Here is a 23,050-nt window from a genome sequence, read left to right on the forward strand (position 1 = left end):
GGAACTCGTTTCTGCAAATAAATAGTCAAATATTAGTATAAATCACTGAGTAAAACTGTGTTAAACAGATGAAATGAAGAAATTTAAGGTGTCTAATTTTGTCATTTCTCTGTATATCGCTTTTGGCCTGATCTATCAATGGTGGTCACTTTAAAAATTAAATAATTCTCGTATCCAGATCCGGATTCAGATAGTCACCAAAATCAAATCAATTCGTCGTGGTAACATACCCAACCTGTTCACCAAGTTTCTTTAAAATCCGTCCTCAATTTTTTGAGATATCATGCTATGTGCACTCATGCTGCCCCATCAAAGATTTTATGATCAAACGTCAGGGATTTCATTCTGTCCACTTGTATTGAAGCATCTCACGAGGTCTGATTTAGTGCCTATCCAAAGTTTTCCTCAGTCAGATGGACCAGGAGGTTATGTTTGATTGTCATGGGAGAACATGTCCAGATCACCACCTGTTTGCTGGTTAGCGATGGAGAGGTGACCAAAAAGGTTTGCATCATTCCGGGCAGATGCAAGCTATTTGTTTTGGTGTTGATCTTAGCCTTAGGTTTATTGAGCAATGGCAAGTTGTTTCATTTAATTGAGTCATGGATTGACTTTGTTCTGTCCTGCAGAACATACTTCTGAAACCTCTAGAATTTTGATAAACCAAGATTCTCAAAATTGCGACCGGTGGAAACCACTTGACGTTGGAACGATTTCTGTGTTGAAAAGCCTTTCTCGTGATGTCGGTCGTTGATTTCTTCATCATTGGATGACAAGTACTCATTTTCAAAGCTAATTATGAGTCGGGCTTGTTCAGGACCAGAAATCATCCACATCCTGAACGCATCAGGATTCTCCGTAAGGCCAATGGCACCCCCCTTTCCCTTTACTTTTGCATTTAACGAGCAGGGCCAGCGATGGGTAGGCCTTCAACTTGGCCATGTGGTCTCCTTTTGTCCATTTTCCTCCAGGCTCTCCAAAAACAGAGTGATCCCAGCTTGGGTCACTTCCCGATGAAACTTCTCCTCCAAGCAAGGTATCCATCCTCCTTGCACACAAGCCTTTCTTGGTTCTCTCGTGCACGAGCCTCTTCTGGTGGACTCTTTGCTGGACTCTCTGGTCTCCACTCACTTGCAAGATATTCTATGATGGACTCTCTCGTTTCGACTGTCTTGCACATGAGACGACCGACTTCTGCTCTCATGTACACCCCGATCTCTTCTTCCTCTTGGGTCCCGCCCATGGGGGCGGCCCCGATAAAAATAAATGTACATCTTTTCTTCTGGCCTAGACATCCCACTGCACCGCCATGGCTGTCACAAACAGGCCATAGAGATCGTAATCAGCCTATTTGCCTCTGCGATGGAAAGCCTCACCTAGGCCCGCCTACAAGAGGTTTTTACATACATACATGTGTATATATATATATATATATATATATATAAAATTAATTAATCCGTCTACCCTGTCTATAAATTACATACGCTGCCTTCTCAGAATCACGTGTAACAAACAACTTACTCTGACAGATCCCTGTTACATGGCAATTTAACCTCCTCGAACCACACGGAGCAAACTGCACTTACCACAGTCCAGCTATGGATCCCTCCCCCCTTCCACGTAACACAACCTTCGGCACCCATCAAGGTTCTCCATTGGGAACCCAAGCTTCTGACCTTGAAAAATCCCATTTTCTCAAACAGGCCAACCAATTGATGTGAAAATTTCAGTGTGTCAATGACTATTCCCATGGGGATTGATAACTAAAACATCATCAATCATGTGGTTTGGCAGCCACATGAGATGCCAGACTACGTGGGACCCATGGGGAGTCGATGACATGTGTCAAGTTTCAATTTTTTTCGTTGAGCTATTTCAGAGAAAAAAAAGAAGTTATGGATGGATTCGCACAAAACTTGGGTGCATGACAATCAGGATTCAAATCGCATGCATCGAGATCCAGATCCGGATACTGGATTTTAAAAAAAGTGATTCTTCACCATTGAGAGATTGGGGCCAAAATGTACAGCATGATATCTCAAAACTTTGTGGACAGATTATAACAAAACTTGGTGGACAAAACTTGGGTGCGTGACAATCGGGATTCAAATCGCATGCATCGAGATCAAGATCCAGATCCGGATACTGGATTTTTTAAAAAGTGATTCTTCACCATTGAGAGATTGGGGCCAAAACGTACAGCACGATATGTCAAAACTTTGTGGACAGATTATGACAAAACTTGGTGGATAAAACTTGGGTGCGTGACAATCAGGATTCAAATCGCATGCATCGAGATCCAGATCCGGATACTGGATTTTTAAAAAAGTGATTCTTCACCATTGAGAGATTGGGGCCAAAACGTACAGCACGATATGTCAAAACTTTGTGGACAGATTATGACAAAACTTGGTGGACAGGTTATGACAAAACTTGGTGGACAGGTTATGACAAAACTTGGTGGATGAGTTGCGCACGTGACCAGAACAAGCCAATGAGATTTTGGTGAAGGTCCAAATGCAGATCAAGCCTATCAGTGGGATCCAAACCATAAACTGGTTTTGTATTATGGTTTTGGATGGGAGAATGATCTGAGATGGTGGTGAACAGCTGTCCTACTGCTCTTAAAGCGAGTATATTTGGAACTAAAGCCACCATATCATCCTCCAGTGTAATCAAATGAGTGCAAGCTGAAACTGCCATGCAGTAAAATTAATCAATCCTCACCACACCACACCACAAAACAATCGCGTGTGCAGAACGCCTCCACTTGGTGTCTTTGGAGGTCATCTCCTGTAATCTCGCATCGTCTGTAAAGAAGACTGAGTCTGTGTATATGTATATGTATATGTATATGTACAGTGTATATTTATCAACATTGGAGATACTTGTGATATCTCGTGCTATCGGCGTTGACAGGATAAGGGTCTTCTATTTTAGTATAAAATTTCACTAAATCATACCCCCCCTGCCCCCCTCCAATATGTACATCATCACGATATGCATATAATGCAATGGTGACCTCCTAATCAGTGGCAGACTCAGAATTGTGAATCAGTAGGAGAACCAGAATAAATAAGACAAAAACACGGCGAGTGCAATTGACGTTTCTGGCCGCAGTCCCTGTAAATATTGCATTTAATCATTTCCAAAAGAAACGAGTTAATGCATTTTTTCATTCGAAAAAAGGAGGTCCGGTTGGTTAGAATGCCCCCCCCCGCCCTCCCTCCCTTTCCCATCCAAGGAATAGAATACTCCATGATGCAACACTGCACAGCTCTCTTCTCCGAGTGACTGTGAAATCGAACCTCGAATAATGATGTCTCAAAGGTTTGCTTACCTCTCCATTGTCCTCTTTTGATTTGTACATTTCCACTGCAAATCCCCCTTCCTGAAACCACTTTGTTCCTATTCATCGTTAATCTCCCTCCTTCTCCTCCCCTATATTATTTCCCCCATTCTTCCTGCCCGTCCGTGTCCGTTCTGTTTCTCTTTCTGTTCTTCAACACTGCTTTTCTGTTCGAGCCAGAGCCTGTCATTACCCTGTGGTGCTCGCCAGACTCCCCAGCATGTTTGCTCATCCTGCGCAGTGAGTCCCCGGGGGTGGTGGGGGGGGGTGTGATTAGGGTCTGAGTGCAAGTATCTCTAACTGGGAAGATAATGGGAATGGAAAAATAATGAATTTCGGGGGGGGAAAAAAAGAGGAAGGGCTACGATTGCTGCGGTAAGCAAAGCTATTGAAGCGACGACGAGGAATTTCAATTTCCATTGATTTGGCGAGACAGAGGATGCACCACCGAAAAATGATGATCATGAAGAGAACATTGCATTGTCAAGATGGAGAGATGGAAAATTGATGGGGGAAAAGGTGTACAAATCGTGGATGTTCAGTAGCTATTGTGGTTATAACAAAGGAAAGAAAAAAAAAAAAAGACCGGTTATTGTGAGGCATTTAATTATTTGAGAGTGGCTCCACTTATTTGGAGAAATTGAGGAGAAGAAATATAGGGAGTGGTTTGTTTGTGCAATAGACAAGGGGTGTGATTGATTGCAGGGAGTGCGACGTGTGGTTTCACTTTGCGGTGAAGGAGAGCGTTATGAGATTTTGGGGAGTAGAAGTGGTGTGGTTTTTTTTTTTTTTCTGTCGGTGAGGATGAGGGGGTGTATTATTTGGAGGATGTCTTATTTGCATGGATAGGACAACCTGGTGCTCGGCATTTGCATTTGGTAAGTGGTTGTGATGTGCATGGAGGGTGCGTCGATTGGTTTTCAGTCGGTGTGAGATGAGAAAGGGTGTATATTGGTGGAGTGAGATCGTGGGTGGTATAAGAGAGGGTGTAACAGCTTCAAAACACAATAATTTCTTTATTTAAATATTTGGAATGCTGTTGAGCCACTCAATGAAGGTTCCCTCATTCACAGAGCTCAATGACAGTCACTACAAGGCCTGGTTCTTGGGTTTGGTTTTGAGCTCTTACCCTTGCAATTAATTTAAATATGTACACAATTGTTTTGTTTTTTTGGTAACTTTATGTTCATAAAGACCAACGAATCATTCATAACTTTGTGATCAGTCTTTTTGTTTTTCAAATGCTTTTTCTTATTTTTTTTTTTTTCATCAAATTCTTTAGAGAATTACCCTTAAAGTTTTTACATGCAAAGACTTGTCTTTAAAACAAAAAAAAATTGTATACCTTGAGGCTGTATGAGAGCTAACACACAACGTACAGCAAGGGGGGCATGAGACTAGAGGGGTGGGAGAAGGAAGAACAAAACAGTGGGGGAACAGAGACATTAGGAGATCTGTGGAAGGGAGAGGGATGGGGTGGGAAACATGGGGAATACAAGGTGGATATGACAGGGACTTTCAGGAAGGAAGGCAGGGAATTTGAAGGAGGCGGGTTTGGGGTGGATTAATGGGGTTAGACAAGATCGAGGATTTGGATGGGGGAAGATAAGAGGTGGTGGTGAACAACTGTTTTGAAGGCCTGGAGGGAAGAATGGGATTGAAGAGAGTGTGGGAGTTTATTCCAAAGGCGGGGAAAAAGAGGAATGAAAGAGTGTACATGAGCAGTGTTTCGTGATTTTGGTAGTTTTACCAGAAGGGGGTTGTTAACAGACCTTGAGTGCCCTGCGGAAATATGGTGGGACAAATCGCAGACAGAGCAGGGGGAGTGGTGAGACCGGAGAGGACCTGCCTGCGACCTACCTGCGGTGAGAGAGTGAGAGGCCCAAAGACTCAGCCTCATCGCAGGAGATGCCAATGATCCTAAATGCCTTGGTTTCCCACAGCGTGAAACCGAAAAAGGTGAGAGGCAGGAGCACCAGCCCAGAGGGGAGAGCAGTACTCCTTCAGGCTGTGGATGAAAGCTTTGTATGTGGTCAGGAGCTCAAGAGGGCCGAGGAAGTACTTTGCACGACGGAGGATTCCCAGTCGACGACTGGCTTTGGAGGCGAGGTTGGAAATGTGGCTTTCCCAGGAAAGATCATGGGAGATAGTGAGACCCACAAGCTTGAATGAAAGGACTTCTTCCAAAGGATTGTTGGGAAAGTATATGGGGGGGGGGGGTTCTAAACAGTCCTTTCAGAGAGACATGGTGAGTGTGAAATTTGTCTTAGCAAGAAGCTCTTTCTAACCACTGACTGACTAACTCATGAAAATGTTTAGTACTTTGGAGGTGAGCTAGAAAAGTGAATTTTTTTGTTGTTGTTGAAACTCAAAGCCATGATTCCAAGAAAAAAATCACAAAAACTGTCCGTAAATGAAATCCATAATATAAAAATAGCTCGGTCTTCGCATGCCTCCATCTGTCCCTGCCTGCGTGCATACTTGCCTTCCTGTCTGCATAAGTCCCTGCCTGCATGAGTCTCTGCATGCATGAGTCCATAAACAATTGTCCTACAGCAGATACCACCAATCACGCAACAGTATGATATCGTTGAGTAACGTGAGGATAGATGGGCCTGTTTCAAACAGTATGATATAGTTGAGTAAGGTGAGGATAGATGGACCGGTTTCAAGCAGTATGATATAGTTGTTGTTGTGTTGCCCCATTCAGTTCTGTTCGAACAGGCCCGCGGCATGGAGATAGCCAATTGGTCTCCCAGGAGCAACTCGGAGATCCCTCACATCTATGATGTTGTGCTCTTGTCTCAGCGTAGCCAGGACCGCACAGTTCCATAATGTGTTTTATTGTGTGCCTGGTAGAGGTTGCAGGTGTCGTCAGTGGTGACGTTGAGTCTGTGTTCGTAGTTTAAGAGCTGTGGGTGGTGTCCACAGCGGAGGCATGCAAGGTGACCATTATCAGACCTGGAGAGGAGTTTGTCTGTGTCATGGATGGGTGGGGGGGGGGGGGTCACTGCCCAGGATACTGCTTGTGTCTTTAGTTTGTTGATTGCGTTTATGGTGGTGTGGGTGCGGATATGATTTTTGAAGATTCTGTTGCTCATGGTGAGATGTTTTGGAAGATGTCACTGTAGTTTCTTTGTGGTGTCTTTTTAATTTGTCTATGGGTGGTTGTATATGTAGTGGCAAGGGTGATTAGGGTTGGTAATTGCCGTTGCAAGGAACTGGACACCTCTCATGTCCAAGTGGTCTTTGATTTTTAGTATTTTTACCTCTGTGTGTCGGTGCCCGATGGGTGTTGTTAATGTAAAACCTGTGATAATGTGAAGAGCTTTGTTTTGTATGGTCTGTAGAGTGTTGAGATGGTTGTTTTGATCGGCTGGAGGCCCAAGATGAGCTGGTATCGTTAATGACTGATGTAATGTACTGTTTGTATATTAGTGTTGTTTCTTTGTGGTGTCTGAAGTCGGTGAGTGTCCTAAGTGTGTTCAGCCTGGGTGTGCATGTTTTTTTTAATGTTTGTGACATGATCTGAGAATGACATGGATCTGCTAAAAGTGACGCTGAGTATTTTTGTTTGGTATGTGTGTGGGATGGGCATGTTGTTCAGTGTAATGTGTGGTGCAGCACTATGTTCCTTGGTGTAATTTGTTAAAAGAGTGATGTTGATTTTGAGGGGGCTACTTTCAGTCTGTTGATGGTGAGCCAGGTTTGTGGGGTGTTGAGGAAGCCTTGAAGTAATGACATGGATCTGTTAAAAGTGACACTGAGTATTTTTGTTTGGTATGTGTGTGGAATGGGCATGTTGTTCAGTGTGATGTGTGGTGCAGAATTATTATCCTTGGTGTAATTTGTTAAAAGAGTGACTGTTGATTTTGAGGGGGTTACTTTCAGTCTGTTGATGGTGAGCCAGGTTTGTGGGGCGTTGAGGAAGCGTTGAAGTTGCACTGTGACGGCGTTGATTTACTTTGGGTGGAGGTATTGATTATATTGTCCGTGTTCGAGACCATTTGTATGTCTTCGGGTGGTTGTGCAATATCATGGATGAACAGATTATAGAGTGCAGGGGAGAGGACTGAGCCTTGAGGGACTCCATTAGGAAAGTATTGTTTGTGTGATAACTTTCCGTGAAAAATTACGAATGACTGTCTGCATGATAGGTAATTGGCAAGCCAGCGTTTGGTGGTGTTGTGCATTTTTGTGTTGGGTATTTTGTTTGTGAATAAGAGCTATGGGAGTGTGTCAAATGCTTTTCTGCTGTCTATTGTGGTGAGAGTAGTTCGTTTTGGTGGTTTTCTACTGTTGAAGCCTACAAAGGTGTTTTTTTGTGAGGAGAGTGGCGGTGGAGTGGTTTAGTCTAAATCCGTGTTGGGTGTATGAGTGGAATGTGAGGGTTTGGGAGTGTCAGTATGATGCGTTCTGTAATATTTAAGGGTGTGCATAGTAATGTGATAGGTCTGTAGGATGCTGCCGCTGGTGGGATCTTTGTTTGGTGTGAGGATGGTAATGATTTTACCAAGTTTCCAAATTTGGGGAATTCTTGAGTGTTGGAAGGAGAAATTGTGAGGGCTGATACTCAGTGTTGTCCACAACGTTTTAAATGTAAATTGGAAATGTTGTTCAGGCCGGAAACCTGTGAGTTGTTGATGTTTTTGATTGTTGTTTGTGTAGGCGTGAATGGCGTGATGGTGGTGTCGCGTTGGCAGCTTAGTTTATGTCTCGCAATACTTCCTTCCTTTTTTCTGGGTTCTATATGACGTGTTTGCATCGTGGTCCATGAGGATGTTAATTTGTTGTTTCTCTGATGGTATGTTGTCGGTGGTAGTTATGGCTGATTGTGAGGGTGTTATGCCACTGTTGGAGTTAATGATGCTGTTTATGGTTTTGCACAAGTTGTTGGTATTGGTTGAGTAATCTCATCGTGTGCGTATAAAGGAGTGCCATTTTTGTTTTGTTTTTCCACTATTATTTTGTTGTTGATTTCTGTGTTTAGTGTTTGAATCCTTTCTGGGCAATTCCATGGGAAAAGTTACCTGGTGGCTATTTTTTGAAAGTGCATTTTTCATTTAACCTTGTACACCATATGACAGATCATGAATTGAAATAATTGAATTTTTGCAATATTAGCTTCATCAAGCAATGTCTGTATACATTGTGGTAGCATCGTCGGACGTTTATTAATAAACGTCCGGAGATGTTACGTCCGTTACATTACATTTGCCATAGTACTGCCTACTCGGTATCATTACTTCCTCAAATAAATACTGGGAATACAATGACGTACCTATACCAAGCTGCTTTTCCAGATTTAGTCTTCTGTCGTAGAACATTTCACAGAAATTTGTGAGCAAAACGATCATCATGCTAAAGCGTGTATTTTGTCGGTTACGTCCATTACGAAGATTCATCATACCGTAGTACTTAGGCAAAAATTCTTAATCTCATATAATTACCATTTCCTGGCACCTTTGTGTTCACTGCACAAAATAAACTAATACATTTGGTACGATAACCTTGTTCTTCATGAAATATTTTTGAGAACTGCCAATAAATTCTGTCTGAATGTCACGTCTGTTACGGTGGAATTACCCTTCCACTATGTCTTGTGCTTTGGGTGTTTGTGTGTTGTGTTTTAAGTTGTCTCGTTGTTTGATGAGGTGTGTGATTTCTGACATGTAGTTGGGGTTGTATTTTTTTGATGTTGCCCTTTGGAATGTATTTAGTAGTTGCAGTTGTGAAGATCATATTGAACTGTTTAATGTGGATGTCAATGTTGGTGATGTTATTTGTTGAGTTGTTGGAATTCTTGGTCAGTGTCGTGCACAAATTTATCCCACATCGATTTTTTGTAATTGGTGAATATTGTGTTTTTGTTTGCGTTGAGATCTATAGGTGTGTTTGTGGTAATGATGACAGGTAGGTGATCTGAAGGGAGTTGTTGCACCGTTTTCCACGTGGTTGTGGTGCAAAGTGATGGAGAACAGAATGTTATGTTTGTTGATGAGTTATTGTAACCAGCTTGATGTGGTGTGTGTGTGTGGATGTAGGTTAGTCTGGATCATTCAATATAAATAACGAATTTAGATGTGTGGCAGTAGTTTGACCTCGGGAGTTTGGTTCGTGATGGGTTGGTGGGTGACCATGCCGTGTCTTTGGCATTGAAGCCCCCTCCGATGATGGTGTTTGGGAGTGAGTAAAGGTTCGGTAGTTGGGGTGAGTATTTGGTTGGTACAGTGGGGGATTTGTCTGGTGGTATGTAAATGTTTATGATGTTCTTGTGTGCTTTGTTACCAGTTTTGATTTTGAAAGCTTGAAGTTCAAGTGTGTTGTCTGGTGGTGGAAGTGTTTTTGTGTCTTGTGTGATATCTGAGTATCGAATTGAATTGTGAATGTATGTGATGAGACGTCCACCTCTGACTTTCAGTCTGTCTGAGCGTATTGGTGCACAGTTGGGGAGGTCAGTGTTTTGTTTTTCTCATGTAATTTGGTTTCTTGTACGATGGCTATATGAATGTTGTTTGTATGAATGAAGTGTTGAAGTTGCATGACCTTGCTGATGAGCCCATCTGTGTTGTATTGGAGGATGTTAAGCGTATGTGTGCATTTCTGGGGTTGAGGAGGTCGGGATCCCATGTGGGTTTCTTTGTCTCCAGCTAGAATGAGGAGAAAGGGGAGGACTGCCAAAGAGAGGTCACTCCCCAAAGAAGAAAAAAAGAAAAAAACATTTGTTGTGGCTATGTGATGCATGTGTGAGTGTGATGTGTGGTGTTTCAGTGTTTGTGTGTGAGGTTCTTGAGTGGAACATGAGAGGGAGTGGGCCGGTCCACGGGGACCAATTGGTGTTCTGACCGTGACCTCACTGCTCTGACGACTCCAAGCAGCAGGGAAGAGTGGAGAAGATTTGACCCCAGTCTTGCATTGGGGGATGCAACCACTGCAAAGAGGCATCCCCAATAGTTGCTTATGATATCATTGAGTAAGGTGGTGATAGTTGGACCAGTTTCAAACAGTACGATATTGTTGAGTGACGTGAGGACAGATGGGCCGGTTTCAAACAGTATGATATTGTTGTGGTTTTGCGAAGCCAGTGCTCCTCCCCTGAAGCAATGCCACACGACATATATTAGTACTGAGACAGTTATTTCATTAATATTCGTTTTAGATAGCCCTTCCTTTATGTCTAGTGGGTTTATAGGACAGAATTCATTGCATGGACTTTTCAGAAGGTCTTTATTCCCATTCTTTATTTATTTTACTTCGCACACGACACCTCGATCATGCAGCACACATTGGAAAAGGCAGTTCATCAGCATACTGTACGTGTACCATTTCCCATTCAAACCTTATGCCATTACCCAACTGACGCTCACCTCAGACCTTTGCCATACTCAAATCCCGACACAACAACCCAAGCTCACTTACCTTCACCATTAACCGCCACAACCACGACGACTCAACCACGATGCATCAAACAACCATGCCATAACTCACCGCTACGCCACCACGATGAACGCCGCAACCACAGTCACCACCACGAACACCCACCACTGCCCTTTGGAGGTGGTGGAGACAGGGTCGGCATCATGGGGGTGGGGGGGGAATTCGTCGGCCATGCCCCCCCAAATCGTTTATTGTTCCCTCCCCCACCCACCCACCCACAGGCCAAGCCTTTGGCACCAAACTTTGCAGTGTGTGCGTGTGTGTGTGTGTGTGTGTGTGTGTGTGTGTGTGTGTGTGTGTGTGTGTGTGTGTGTGTGTGTGTGTGTGTGTGTGTGTGTGTGTGTGTGTGTGTGTGAGAGAAAGAGAGAGACTTTGCAGCATGTTTTTAAATAGGAACTGGGTTGGTGTGTTGGTTGTTGACGGCAAACTCTTATTATCAAGCATTTACATCACAGATTGAGTTCTGGAACGGTAGTTTGTGCCCCCTCCCCCGCAGTTCCCTAATGCCTCCTCCCCCCCACCGATTCAATTTGTTCTGACGCTGAGTCTGGGCGGAGAGCAATGGGCACCATGTACCATTGCAGATGCTTATGCTTGAGATGTTCTGGTATGTAACTTGAAACGCAGGTGTGCACTAAAATCCGTTCAACATCGCGTGGATAGCCCAAGCGCTCCGCTCAATTATGGCTCCCAATGGGTATCCAGTGCATGTTCGTGGCTGGAGAGCACCATCAGACACTCTTGTTTCATGTTAAACTCGGAGAAGAGTTGCCTGGCAAAGCGCAGAACGGATGAGGCCATTTCTCGTGCCAAGTCCTCTCATGGGCCGGGCCAACACTTGGGGAATTGTCCGTGCACCAATGGGAGAGCTCAGAAACTCCTACCCTCCGTGCTGATCCGCCTTTCAGCTCCTCCCTCACCAAACAACTATAAAGACACCTGTAGGAGCGATCTAAAAACACTTTTGGCTTGGTCGATCAAAAAAAAAATCAAACAAAAAAGAAACTGGGATGGGATGAAAGGCGGAACTAAGCAGGCGGACAAAGCTCGTGGAATGGAGCAGGTGGAGTGAGGCACTGGGTGGGCGAACTATTCAGTCACCATGCCGGGTGCATTCATTAGGCCAAAGCCGATAACACATTTACACACACAGAAAGTCTTACACGTAAGAACTATCTTCTCACATGTTGTCTCGTGTTTTCCATCTCATCTGCTGTGGACGCATAAGAGCGATTGGCGAGAGCAAGTCCAAAACAACCGCTCTTTTCAGAGCGACCGCATGGACACGCACTTTGTTCAATTTTCTTATTTGTAGTACCTCGCCTGCATTTCACCTGCACCTGACCGCACCCATCATCACACCTCCTTTGACTACACACTATTAGACATCCTCAGTTTTTTTCCACTTCTCTCCACCCCCCCCCCCCCGCCCACTTCCCAAGCGACTGGGAAGTGACCGCGCAAGGTATTGAAGAGGCCGCACACCTCGTACTGTTTCTATCTTTCTTTGTTCTCTTACGTTCCTCGAGGAATGAATCTGATGACGCCTGTCATGTTAATACAAGTTAAGATTGCATAAGATTAGGATTAGCTTGGTTCTGCATTATGTCCTCTTTTGTAAAAACGTGCATTTTCTTTTGCCACACCACACCAATCCTTTCTTTGCCCTGCTGAACATATTGCTTTTGTCATAAAACCTGTGATTATTGTGTCGCACACTTTTCTTTGCCCTTGTTTGTAAAAAAAAAAAAAACTGCTTATCATGGAGTGCGGTCATATTCCATGTGGAGGATGATATGGGGAACAAATGGTCTCTCATCCAAATGTGTACACAATGATACGCTCGTAAACTACTATAGACTGAAGTCATAAGCATTCCATACCTTTTATTCGCAAGCGTTTTCTGAACCACCAAGACCTAGAAAGATGCCAGAATACATCGCTAAAGTACCACAATGCGAGATCGCTAAAACGCCAATTTGTACTTCTGGTTTTTGATCTTCCTCTCTAAAAACAATGTAAAACTGTAGCCCGACCTACCCCAATAACTGCTTAAGCCATGATTGTGGTTCCAACACGAGGAAGTTACTTTTTCTCTGGGCCAGTGCACGCAACCCCAAAATAAAAAAAAATACATTTTCAGTTTCAATTTTTTTCAATTTAAAAAAAACATTTATTTCCATAGTTGCCAATATAAGTACAGTAAAAGAAAAATATATGACAGTAATATTTCCGAAACTTGGTCAACTCAGAGGGATACAAATCAAAAGAACACATACAGAGGCAAATATGGAGGCATATTCAGAAGCTGAGGCTTGTATTGATATGCCTATGGATTAACAATATAAATGACAAACGACAAATTCAACCAAAACTAAGGAATGACAAAGAATTAAGGAAAAATGATGAAGAATACTGTGAATAACAAGAATAGACAGATTTATATAAATAATGAAATACCAATGAGGCGAAGAGTTTCAAAAGTGAATAACAAATCAATGTGTAAGAAGGGAAACTTTTTAATAATAGGAGATCAAATTTCGGTTATAAGAAGACTTAAACCGACCCACAGACGATTGTGCCTTTATTGCTCCATCAATACTTTTGCAAAGACATGGCCTATAATAACGTAATGTATTGTTACGGTTGTGGAAATTCACAGGACACCATATAGGTCCTTAGATCAGTTATGTCGATAAGTCTGTGTTCAGATAGATTTCCCCACCATCGTCTAGCGGGTTTTATTCATGTAACAGGGCTGTGATCTTTGAAGTTGTGTTTTCTTTTGTTATCTTTATTTTGGACCAACTGCCTCTCAACCACCACAACCACCACCAAACGCATCTCGACAACCACAGCCACATTCTTCAGAACCGCCTTCACAACAGCCACCTTCTCCACAACCGCCTTCACAACAACCACCTTAACCACAAAACGCCAGCCACGCCACCATTACAACAACCACCTTAACCACAACCACCACCGCGTTTCCACCTCAGCACATGGTTGCCAGGAGCCTGGCATTCGTCGAGGGAGAACGGTCGACGGCCTCACCCCTCCCCCCCAACGAATAACCCTGCGAGAGGAACAAAAAGCAACGAAAGCTGTGAAAAAAGGCAAAAGAAAGGCCCCGATCCAGGAGAAAAAACGCCCTTTTTCTGGAAGTTTCCCGCGCGTGCTGGAAGAAGGGGTGGGAGGCGAGGGTGGGCGGAGCTCGAGATATAAGGAGGAGGTGCAGGTGCAGGCTCGTGTGTGCGGACATACGGTGAAGGTTTTGTCTCTCTGTGGGCTCTGCATCGCGTGCGCTTGCTGGATAGCGCTGACTGGGTTGCCTCAGGATCATGAGCGAGGTGGCTCACTGGATCCAAGGCACTCTGAGGGGGTCTGTGGTCGTGACGGAGTCACTTTGGATCGTGTGCGGAGTCGGATCGTGGAGAACACGAGCTCGGGGAACTCACCACACGGTCACGTTTTCCTTTTATTTTTTTTTCTGAGTTTTTGTGTGTGTGTGTGTGTGTTTGTGGCGCCAGTCCTAAGTAAACCTGTTTAAGTGACTGTGAATAGTAATAATAATAGAATGGCTGTAGGCTTTGTTACTCGTGTTTTGTCCCATACGTGCATTGGTTGCATACATGACTGCATGATTGCATACGTGTATTGCTTGTATCTGTGCATGTATAAATAAATGTCATTGTTTAAATGTTCACCCGTTCATTACGTCCTTTCCTTCAGTGAACTGCCATAATTGAGTTCGAAATGTAGCTGGCTTTTTAATAGCCGATAAAAGAATCGGGTCCAACGGAGCTTCGCGATAATACCCCGCTCGGTTATCACAGACGGAGCGAGCTGCTTAAGCGGCTCGTTTCCAAGCAGGCCCCGTTGAGGTACAATCTCTCGATAGTCTGCCCACGTGATTAATTAGGTAAATCGACCATTCGGCGATCGGACCCTGTAGACTGTAGTGCGGGGGTAGAGTATTGACAAGGCTGTGGTGTGATTAAAGATGCACCCGCAGCTGGATTTCGGCATTGATCCGAAAGCTGCGACTAGGTTTGTCCGTTCGGTGGGCGAGAGTGGCCGCCATTGGCTAGAAGCGGTCGCCTGCACGCCGATGGGTGGGAAGCCACAACAGTATTAATAGAGTGTGATGTGTGAGTGAAAGGTAGAAATGTTATTTTGTGATCTGGTGAAATGAGTGTGGATATCATGGACTGCTGTAAAGTAATATGATAAGACTTGTGGAAGAAGATTATTGATATGCTTGTACATACTGTAAATATTTCTGTATAATATTAATGTCAAAAAGTGTCAATGTGTTCAGCTTGGTGAAAAGAGGTGCAGTGTGGTCTCGTGGATGAGAAAGGGTACAGATCCTTGGAGCGTGCTTTTGAATAACAGAATGGGTGTGGCTGATTGTTACTAGAACATGCCCAAACAATGTTACAATAGTTTGGGAAAAATTAAGGTAAATTATTTAATCTATCTATAATTCCAGCTGTGTGTGTGTGTGTGTGTGTGTGTGTGTGTGTGTGTGTGTGTGTGTGTGTGTGTGTGTGTGTGTGTGTGTGTGTGTGTGGGTGTGTGTGTGTGTGTGTGTGTGTGTGTGTGTGTGTGTGTGTGTGTGTGTGTGTGTGTGTGTGTGTGTGTGTGTGTGTGTGTGTGTCTGTGACCGCTGTTTCTCGACAACCACTGGTCCAATCTAATTGAAACTTGCCAGGTATATTGCTGGGGACCTGAGGATGTGCCTTTTCAAGGTTTGATATTAATCGGACAAGTGCTTTCCGAGTTATAGCCATTTATTTACCAACCAATGACAAGACACGTTGCTGCGTAGGTGTGGCTGATGGGGGAAGGGAACCTCAGCCACATTCCCCATTACGGGTTACAATGTATGGGCTTTCGGAGAGTGATGACTTCATGTATTCTAATAATTTCTCGATTTCTTATGCGCATTTATAGATAAACACAATGCCCCAAGTTATGATCGTTTTCATATTAGATGGTGCATAAATTTCGGTAACATCAGAGTGAGCTGGTGTGCTCCGAACCAGGAAGTAAATGTTTTGTTTTTTTGCACGAACGTTTTTTTTTTGTTTCTCTTCTCTTCTCTTTGTGTTTTTCCTTGCGACGACATTGCGAAAAGGCAAAATACGTTGGCGCTAATTGAATAATTTGCCATTAAAATGAAATTGCGAATAATCGTAACTGTGATATGCGAACTTCCGGGCCACGCACGTACGGGCATGCAAGAGCGAAGAAACGGCCTGTGTGGTTGTTGTTTCTTGCTCACGGTTTGAATATTTATTTTTTTTAACGGGCACGTACTAGCATTTTAAATCTGGGTTCTTTTTGATTTTTTTTTTTTTTTTTTTTTTTTTTGAAAAAGGCTCACTTGGCTGCACCAGGATGTGTTGAGGGTTGAGGAGTAGCAGTTGAAGCCCAAATCTTATCCATGTTCGTCCTGATGACTTCATTTTTGCTTTTCGCTTGGGGTTCCTTCTGATGACTCCAATGCAGTACCTATTTTATTCGGTCTTCCATTTGATTTTAATTGAAATTTTTTAAATCCCTTTCTAAATTCAATTGACTAAAGAGGACATGACAGGGTCAGGTGTCCGATCAAAGTGGGATATCATGGTACCCGATCATCACTGCCAGCAGTTAAAAAGTTGCAGTTCTAGTCAGGGCCGTCTTAACAGCATTGTTGGTCCTGGGCTAAGCAATGCACTGGGGCCCCTACCCACCCACCCACGGGAATAAAAATATGAACGGTCAATAAAATTAAGCCTATAGATTTATTGTTACTTTCAACAAAATCAATGTTTAAACATAAAAAAACATGCTGTAAAGTGAGGACTAATCAACACAAACTTTTGAACAATATAACATAAGCCTTGAAGAAAACATTTCAACATGTAAATGATAATTAATTGGAACATCGTACAGACGGAGAAGTACAGCATGAATGATTTATTATTAATCAACACAAACGTTTGCGAAATTTCTTTGCAGATAATTGATTTATAATTGGCTTGAAGTCAATGGTCTTCACGATATCATTTTCCATGCACATGAGTGAAAGCCAGTTCAAACGCTGCTGCCCCATTATGCTGCGAAGTTGATTCTTTGTAAGTTTCAATCTTCAAAATGAACATTTCCCCTGTACACGTGGTCACCATCATGCACATGAACACTCTGAGCAAACACCATCATGCACATGAAACGCATGAACACTTAAACCAAAAGCAAACACCAACACACAACCTCGCATCAATTAGGCAATTAAAATCCGAATCCGTCTGCAACTTTTTGAGATATCCTGCACACAAACTAACAGACAGAAAGGGTTGAAAACATAACCTCCTTCCACCTTCGGTGGTGGAAGTAAGAAGACACGACACAGTTTCTTGAGGAAATGGCTTTTCTTGGCAGCAATCAAAATGGAAGAACAGCACACCCTGACCCCGACATTCACGGTTCCCACGTATTCGCGGTTCCCTCGTTTCGCGGTTGATAATTTGCGACATGCTCCTACATTCGCGGGAAATTGCTCCGCGTATTCACTGTTTTCGTGGTGATTTTTTTTTTCATGAGCCGCGATCATAACAGAGTTCTAAAATATATCTTCCACGAGCCACACACAAAGCAGCTGGATGTACGTACAGCACAATATTGTACATACGCAAACACGTATCTTCCATAAGCCGCGAACATGACCTGCTTCCTGTACGTACTGTATTGTAGCTTCATGGCATAAACATAGTTTCATGGGCTGTCTCACCAGTGTAACACATCATTCCACACGCCACCATCCCCCATGAGTTGCTTCCAGAATGAAAACACTAACAGCATCTATTGATGTATTCAGTAATTACCAGGTTGCCACATATGGACATTACACAATGGAAGCATTCAGCGCATCTTTGCGTAAATCACCATCTTGCTGCAAACAGCACCATCTGAGTGGTTACATTTTAAAAACGCTCAGCAGAATCTGCCTGCAGATAGGAAAGGTATCATGTCCTGTGAGTTAATGAATGCAAACATTCAGCATATCTATTAGTGTAATTAGCAGCTTGCTACATATGGACTAATTACACAATGACATCGCTCACATCTATTATCAGTTGCAGAATACAGCATCACTCATAAAAAATCCTCCACAAACAATGAACAGACGACTCACCGCATCCACGCACCATCATTCTCGTCCTGTTGCTCTGACCTGTGTATTGCCTCTCGCTCCATTCATTCTTCGAAAATGGCTCTCAAGGATCGAGGATAACACTCCCAAGGACAACAGATAACCGGTTCCCAAGTATAACGAGCGTGGTGGGTACAAGCGGCACCTCCAGCCCATTTACAGTGCACACGGGTGGTTCCACCACTTCAAGGCGCGCAACGTTGAGCTCGTAGGGGAGTGTGCCTCTGCGGACCACGACGCGGCCCAGGCATTCCCTGCAGAACTCGCGAGCCTCATCGAGGAGAAGAGGTACCTGCCAAAGCAGGTCTTTAACAATGATGAGACTGGCTTGTTTTGGAAAAAGATGCCGAACAGAACGTTCATCTCACAACGCAAGAGCAAAGCAGCCGGCTTCAAAGCCGCAAAGGACCGGGTATTCCTTCTCTGCGCAAACTCAGAAGGGGACTTCATGGTAAAGCCTATGATGCTCTACTATTCCCTGAACCCACGTGCGCTGAATAATACAAACAAGTAGGCACTGCCCGTGTATTCGAGTTGAACAGGAAGGCGTGGGTGACGTCTGAACTTTTTATGGACTGGTTCCATAACTGTTTCGTTCCTCAGGTCGAGAGGTTCCTGGCAGGAAAGAACCTTTCGTTCAAGGTACTCCTGCTGCTTGACAATGCTCCTGGCCACCCCATGGACCTGAACGGCACTCACCCGAATGTTGAGGTTATGTTCCTGCCGCCGAACACCACCTCCCTCATCCAGCTGCTCGACTTGGGGGTAATATCAACTTTCAAGACTTATTACACTTGGCGCACCTCATCTTCATCATCTTCATCATTTTGAAAAGTTACATGTGTGGTGTAGCGGGCCTGCGGGGGCAGGGCATGATGTGGGGGAGCGTGGTGGAGGAGTGGTCGGCGTGATCACGTGCTTGCAAGGGATATAGGAGTGCGCGCCGCCTGAGGCGTTGTAGTGGTTGCTGTAGCCGTTGTGGCCTGGGAGCCTGTAAGTCGGGTGGCTTGTAGAGTGCATCGAGTACGTAATAAAGGGGAGTTACGGGCAACGTACGCTCACGCTCTCGCTCGTGCAATAAAGCCGGGTTGAACTGTTCCCCCGCTCATGTCTGCCTTCGAAGCACCACTACCACGACACCACAACATGTGCTTTGTTTTTTTAAATAAAAAATTGAAACGGTACATGATGTTGTTGTTGTTGTTGTTATTTTCGTTTTGCAGTATGGTACGGTATGGTTAAGAGACTTTAAAATGCATTATTCAATACATTGGAAACGGTACCTAGTCAGGTCAATATACAGTTTAACCCCCAAAAAATTGCTACAAAAGGTTTCTCAACTGATTCTGGTAGGTTTTAGTGTACTTTATAACATACTAAAAGTTTACCAAAGTATGACCCCGGAAAAGTGTTTTTTTCAAGATGGCGTCCAAGATGGCTGCTGAAACCTTTTAATGATCATAACTCTGTAACTATCAACTCAAATTTGATGATCTTGGTGTCTATCCCGAGGATTTTGGGGGCAAAGAACACATTAAGATCATAAAAAATGATGTTGGCCTATTATGTAACACAAAAATCCAACCTTTGTCCATAGAATAAGTTTCAGAGCATTCAGTTTTGAGTGTCATCCTCCTCCTCAGTATCGACCTCTTAAGTGTTGTTTGGATTGTCACAGTTTTCAGTTTGGCAAGGCCCACATGCAGCAGTGCAGGGGAGTCCATAGCGTCTGCAGCTGCATCGAGAGGATTTGCACCCCCTCGAACAGTTGCAATGGATGATTTTCAAGAGTTCATGAGGCGCAGCATTGTTTTTGGGTCATAATTGGAATTAACTGATCATTTTCCTGTTTCCATCCCCATTCAGTTGGGTTCATTTAATTTGCCATCCTCATCCATACCATAATTTGAAAGTGCACACGTTGGCTATGGAATCTTGTTGCAGGTGATGTTTGTGGAAGCCGTTCAGGAGTGACAAATGCTTGAGCAGTTGCCACTTTCTTGGTGAAAATGATATGGTGCAGAGATGATAGCGTATCATTAGACTTGCCACCAAAGAGATCAACCATCAGGTCTTTTCCAAGATCTGATATGTCCTCTTGAGATTTGTTTTGAAGGATGAATGCACTAGCACAGGACTTCATGACAGGATCAGATTTCACTAATTTTCGGAAGGCTGACTTTTTTCGATGCCAAAAATCCTTGAAGTTGAATCAAAGCCTGTGTAGGCATGTACAAAGAGCAACTCATTCCACACATCGTCTCCTAAAGTGTCTTTCAACAGGTTAATGTTATACACTTTGTGTTCTTTTGACTGCATGTTTGCGTCAGAACGGAAGTAGATGATCTCATTGTCTGTTCTAGGTAAGCACACATTTTATGAAATGCTTTATACTTATCTTCATCTTTAGGACGACCAGACTTTCTGCGCTTGGCATCGGGGGCATTCTGGAACTCTAAAGGCACAGGCTTAAAGGACCGGAAATTTCCACTACACGAACGATGATAAAGTCCATCTGCTGCATGAAAAATCTCGTAAATAGTATTCAATCTGACCCTTTACAGTAAGTCCCCAATCGTCTGAACGCGAGTCACAGATCTCCACAAATTTGTCAGTCAGTACCCAGCTAAAGTGTCCCTTGTCCAACTCAATTTTACATCCACAGAATATGCAATCCTTTTCACTGTCAAAACCTCCACTTTATTGTCTTGTGGTTCTCTTTGCTGGCACAGAACCATTACTTTTCTTTGCAACATGGCTTTTAATGTTTTTATCATTTATGTACTGTTGACGACAGCTTTTATGCACTTTCGTACCGGCTTCAACTACAAGATCATTGTTCCGCTTTGCACTGGCTTCATTTATTCCCTTCGCCCCCTTACACTGAATTGCAACCCAGTTATCACTGGAATCCTCGATGTCCTCCTTGCAGATAGGACAAAAAGCTTGACTGGCTGTGCTTGCACTCATTGTTGAATCTGAAAAAGAGAAAGATGAGAATTAGTGTCACATCTATAATAGTCAAGTCAATATATGGAAAATGCCCCCTCAACCCTCAAAACATTGGTACAAAAGGTTTCTCAACTAATGGCAGCACTGAAAATATGGAAAGCCACTGCATGAAAAAATCTTAACTTACGCTATGTGATATAAAAATGGTTACAATGTGTTCATTTTTGACGCCATATTGGATTTTGATGTTACATAGTAGGCCAACATCATTTTTTATGATCTCAATGTGTTCTTTGCCCCCAAAAACTTAGGAATAGACACCAAGATCATCAAATTTGAGTTGATAGTGACAGAGTTATGATCATTAAAAGGTTTCAGCAGCCATCTTGGACGCCATCTTGAAAAAAAACACTTTTCCAGGGGTCATACTTTGGTAAACTTTTAGTATGTTATAAAGTACACTAAAACCTGCCATAATCGGTTGAGAAACCTTTTGTAGCATTTTTTTAGGGGTTGAGGGGGTATTTTCCATATTTTGACCTGACTAACCTGGTGTTGTCTTTTTTTTATTTGTAAGCATCTTTAATGAAACTGTAATCGTGCATTCGTGGTCAAAAACATTTTAAACTTTAAAAACATTCCCATTTGAACCACAAACCGCAGCGAACCGATAACGTTATCTCCCTGGTCCCAATTGTACCAATTCCCCGACTTTGCTGGTGTCACCATTTGTGGCCTTTTTCATGAACCAGGAACCGCTGTAAACCTATAACATTATCCCCCTTGTCTCCATTATTCTAACAATGACAAAACACTCACAGATTTTTCCCCGACATTTGCGGATTCTTTGCAGATCGGGAAATCCCTGGAACCTATCCTCCTATTTCCCATTGAAACAATGCCCCCACATTTGCGGTTTCAACATTCGCGGGGTTTTCCCGAAACGTATCCCCCGCGAATGTCAGGGTCCTATTGTATCTAAAAGGAGAGAAAACAATAATTTGGCATTAATGTGAAACAATTATCACAGCACGTATACATTCCCAAATTATCTCCTACGCGACATACCCGTTTTCGGAACCTTAACAGTGACATCATTTCACAGTAGGCCAGCATCATGCATCTGATATGGAAGGGAAAGATGAGTGATTGGCAACGAAGATGAGAAGAGGCCAGAAAGAGATAGACGGAGATAGTATGAACCCTGCATACCTCACACCAGTCTGATGGGACCGGTATTGCTTGTTGATTTTGGCTCCCATATCCTAACTGAAACCGGAACCCTCCACGCTCCGATTCTGCTTCTCATACAGCCACGGCTCCAGCGTTTCTCTGCGGGCCAGTGACGTTACTCTCAGCAAGTCTTTAATGCATCTCTTGGCTCAAAAGATAACGAAAAGCACTCCAAAGCCCGATAGAAAGAAACAAGAATGAGCGAGCAAATAGAAAGGAAGGACAGAGAATGCAAAGGACATAAAGACCCTCACATATGTGCTAAGAAGAAGAAGAAGCAAGCAGCTTAACAGAGTTCAGAAACCCTCTCAAGCTCCGAATTTCCTATTCTCGAAGTCTTTCAGTCTTTCTTCTCCTTCCTGTAAGTGCTCTTCACTCTGCCTTTTAGAGCGCATCTCCCCCCCCCCCCCATGCCTGGTGTTGGCTTAATGGTTAGGGTGGTGGGCTTTGGATCCTCGGGTCCTGAGTTCAAATCCCATTCAGCTGTTGAATTAATACCAGGTGGGGTTAACTCGGCCTGTCAACCTTCCGAGGTCGGCAAAATGAGTGCCAACATGCTGGTGCACTGTGTCAGAGTGGCGACCCGTCCAGGATTGTGCCCAATAGCCCGTCAATTGTATCCCGTCAGTATTATCTGCTCCCACAAAGCCAGTTATAGGTACTGTATTTCAAATGCAGCTGTGGCAATCAATATGTTGAGAGGTGCATAAACGAGAAAGTGTCCACAGATGTTTTGCACTGTATTTTCAGCACTTTTCAAATGTAATAAATCGGAGAAGCCACTTTTGTGACTGAGGAAGAAAATGCAAGCCTTGTTTGATGTCAGAGCGTTCAACTGCCGCAGGATAATTATTGCGTCATGTGGATATTGCTTT

At 43.5% G+C, this 23,050-nt stretch overlaps 1 protein-coding gene across 11 annotated transcripts in view; it reads left to right on the forward strand.

The window, feature by feature from the left end:
• Positions 1–23,050, forward strand: part of LOC147009697 (beta-galactoside alpha-2,6-sialyltransferase 2-like) — a 109,318-nt gene that overhangs the window by 15,037 nt on the left and 71,231 nt on the right. For 3 of the 11 annotated variants that reach the window (XM_085862299.1, XM_085862301.1, XM_085862300.1), the window contains 2 exons: positions 3,245–3,330; positions 3,530–3,589. The exons of 5 other annotated variants lie outside the window; for them this stretch is intronic. In XM_085862299.1, coding sequence (XP_085718425.1) covers positions 3,317–3,330; positions 3,530–3,589 — 74 coding nt within the window. In that variant the 5' untranslated portion in view covers positions 3,245–3,316. Of the gene's footprint in view, positions 1–3,244; positions 3,331–3,529; positions 3,590–18,449; positions 18,756–23,050 lie in introns of those variants that run through there. 3 more of the 11 variants (XM_085862303.1, XM_085862305.1, XM_085862302.1) reach the window with 2 other exon arrangements.

This window comes from Eptatretus burgeri, chromosome 17 (assembly GCF_056783735.1).
Source record: "Eptatretus burgeri isolate ZD-2024b chromosome 17, Ebu_testis_v1, whole genome shotgun sequence".
Classification (NCBI taxonomy): Eukaryota; Metazoa; Chordata; class Myxini; order Myxiniformes; family Myxinidae; genus Eptatretus; species Eptatretus burgeri.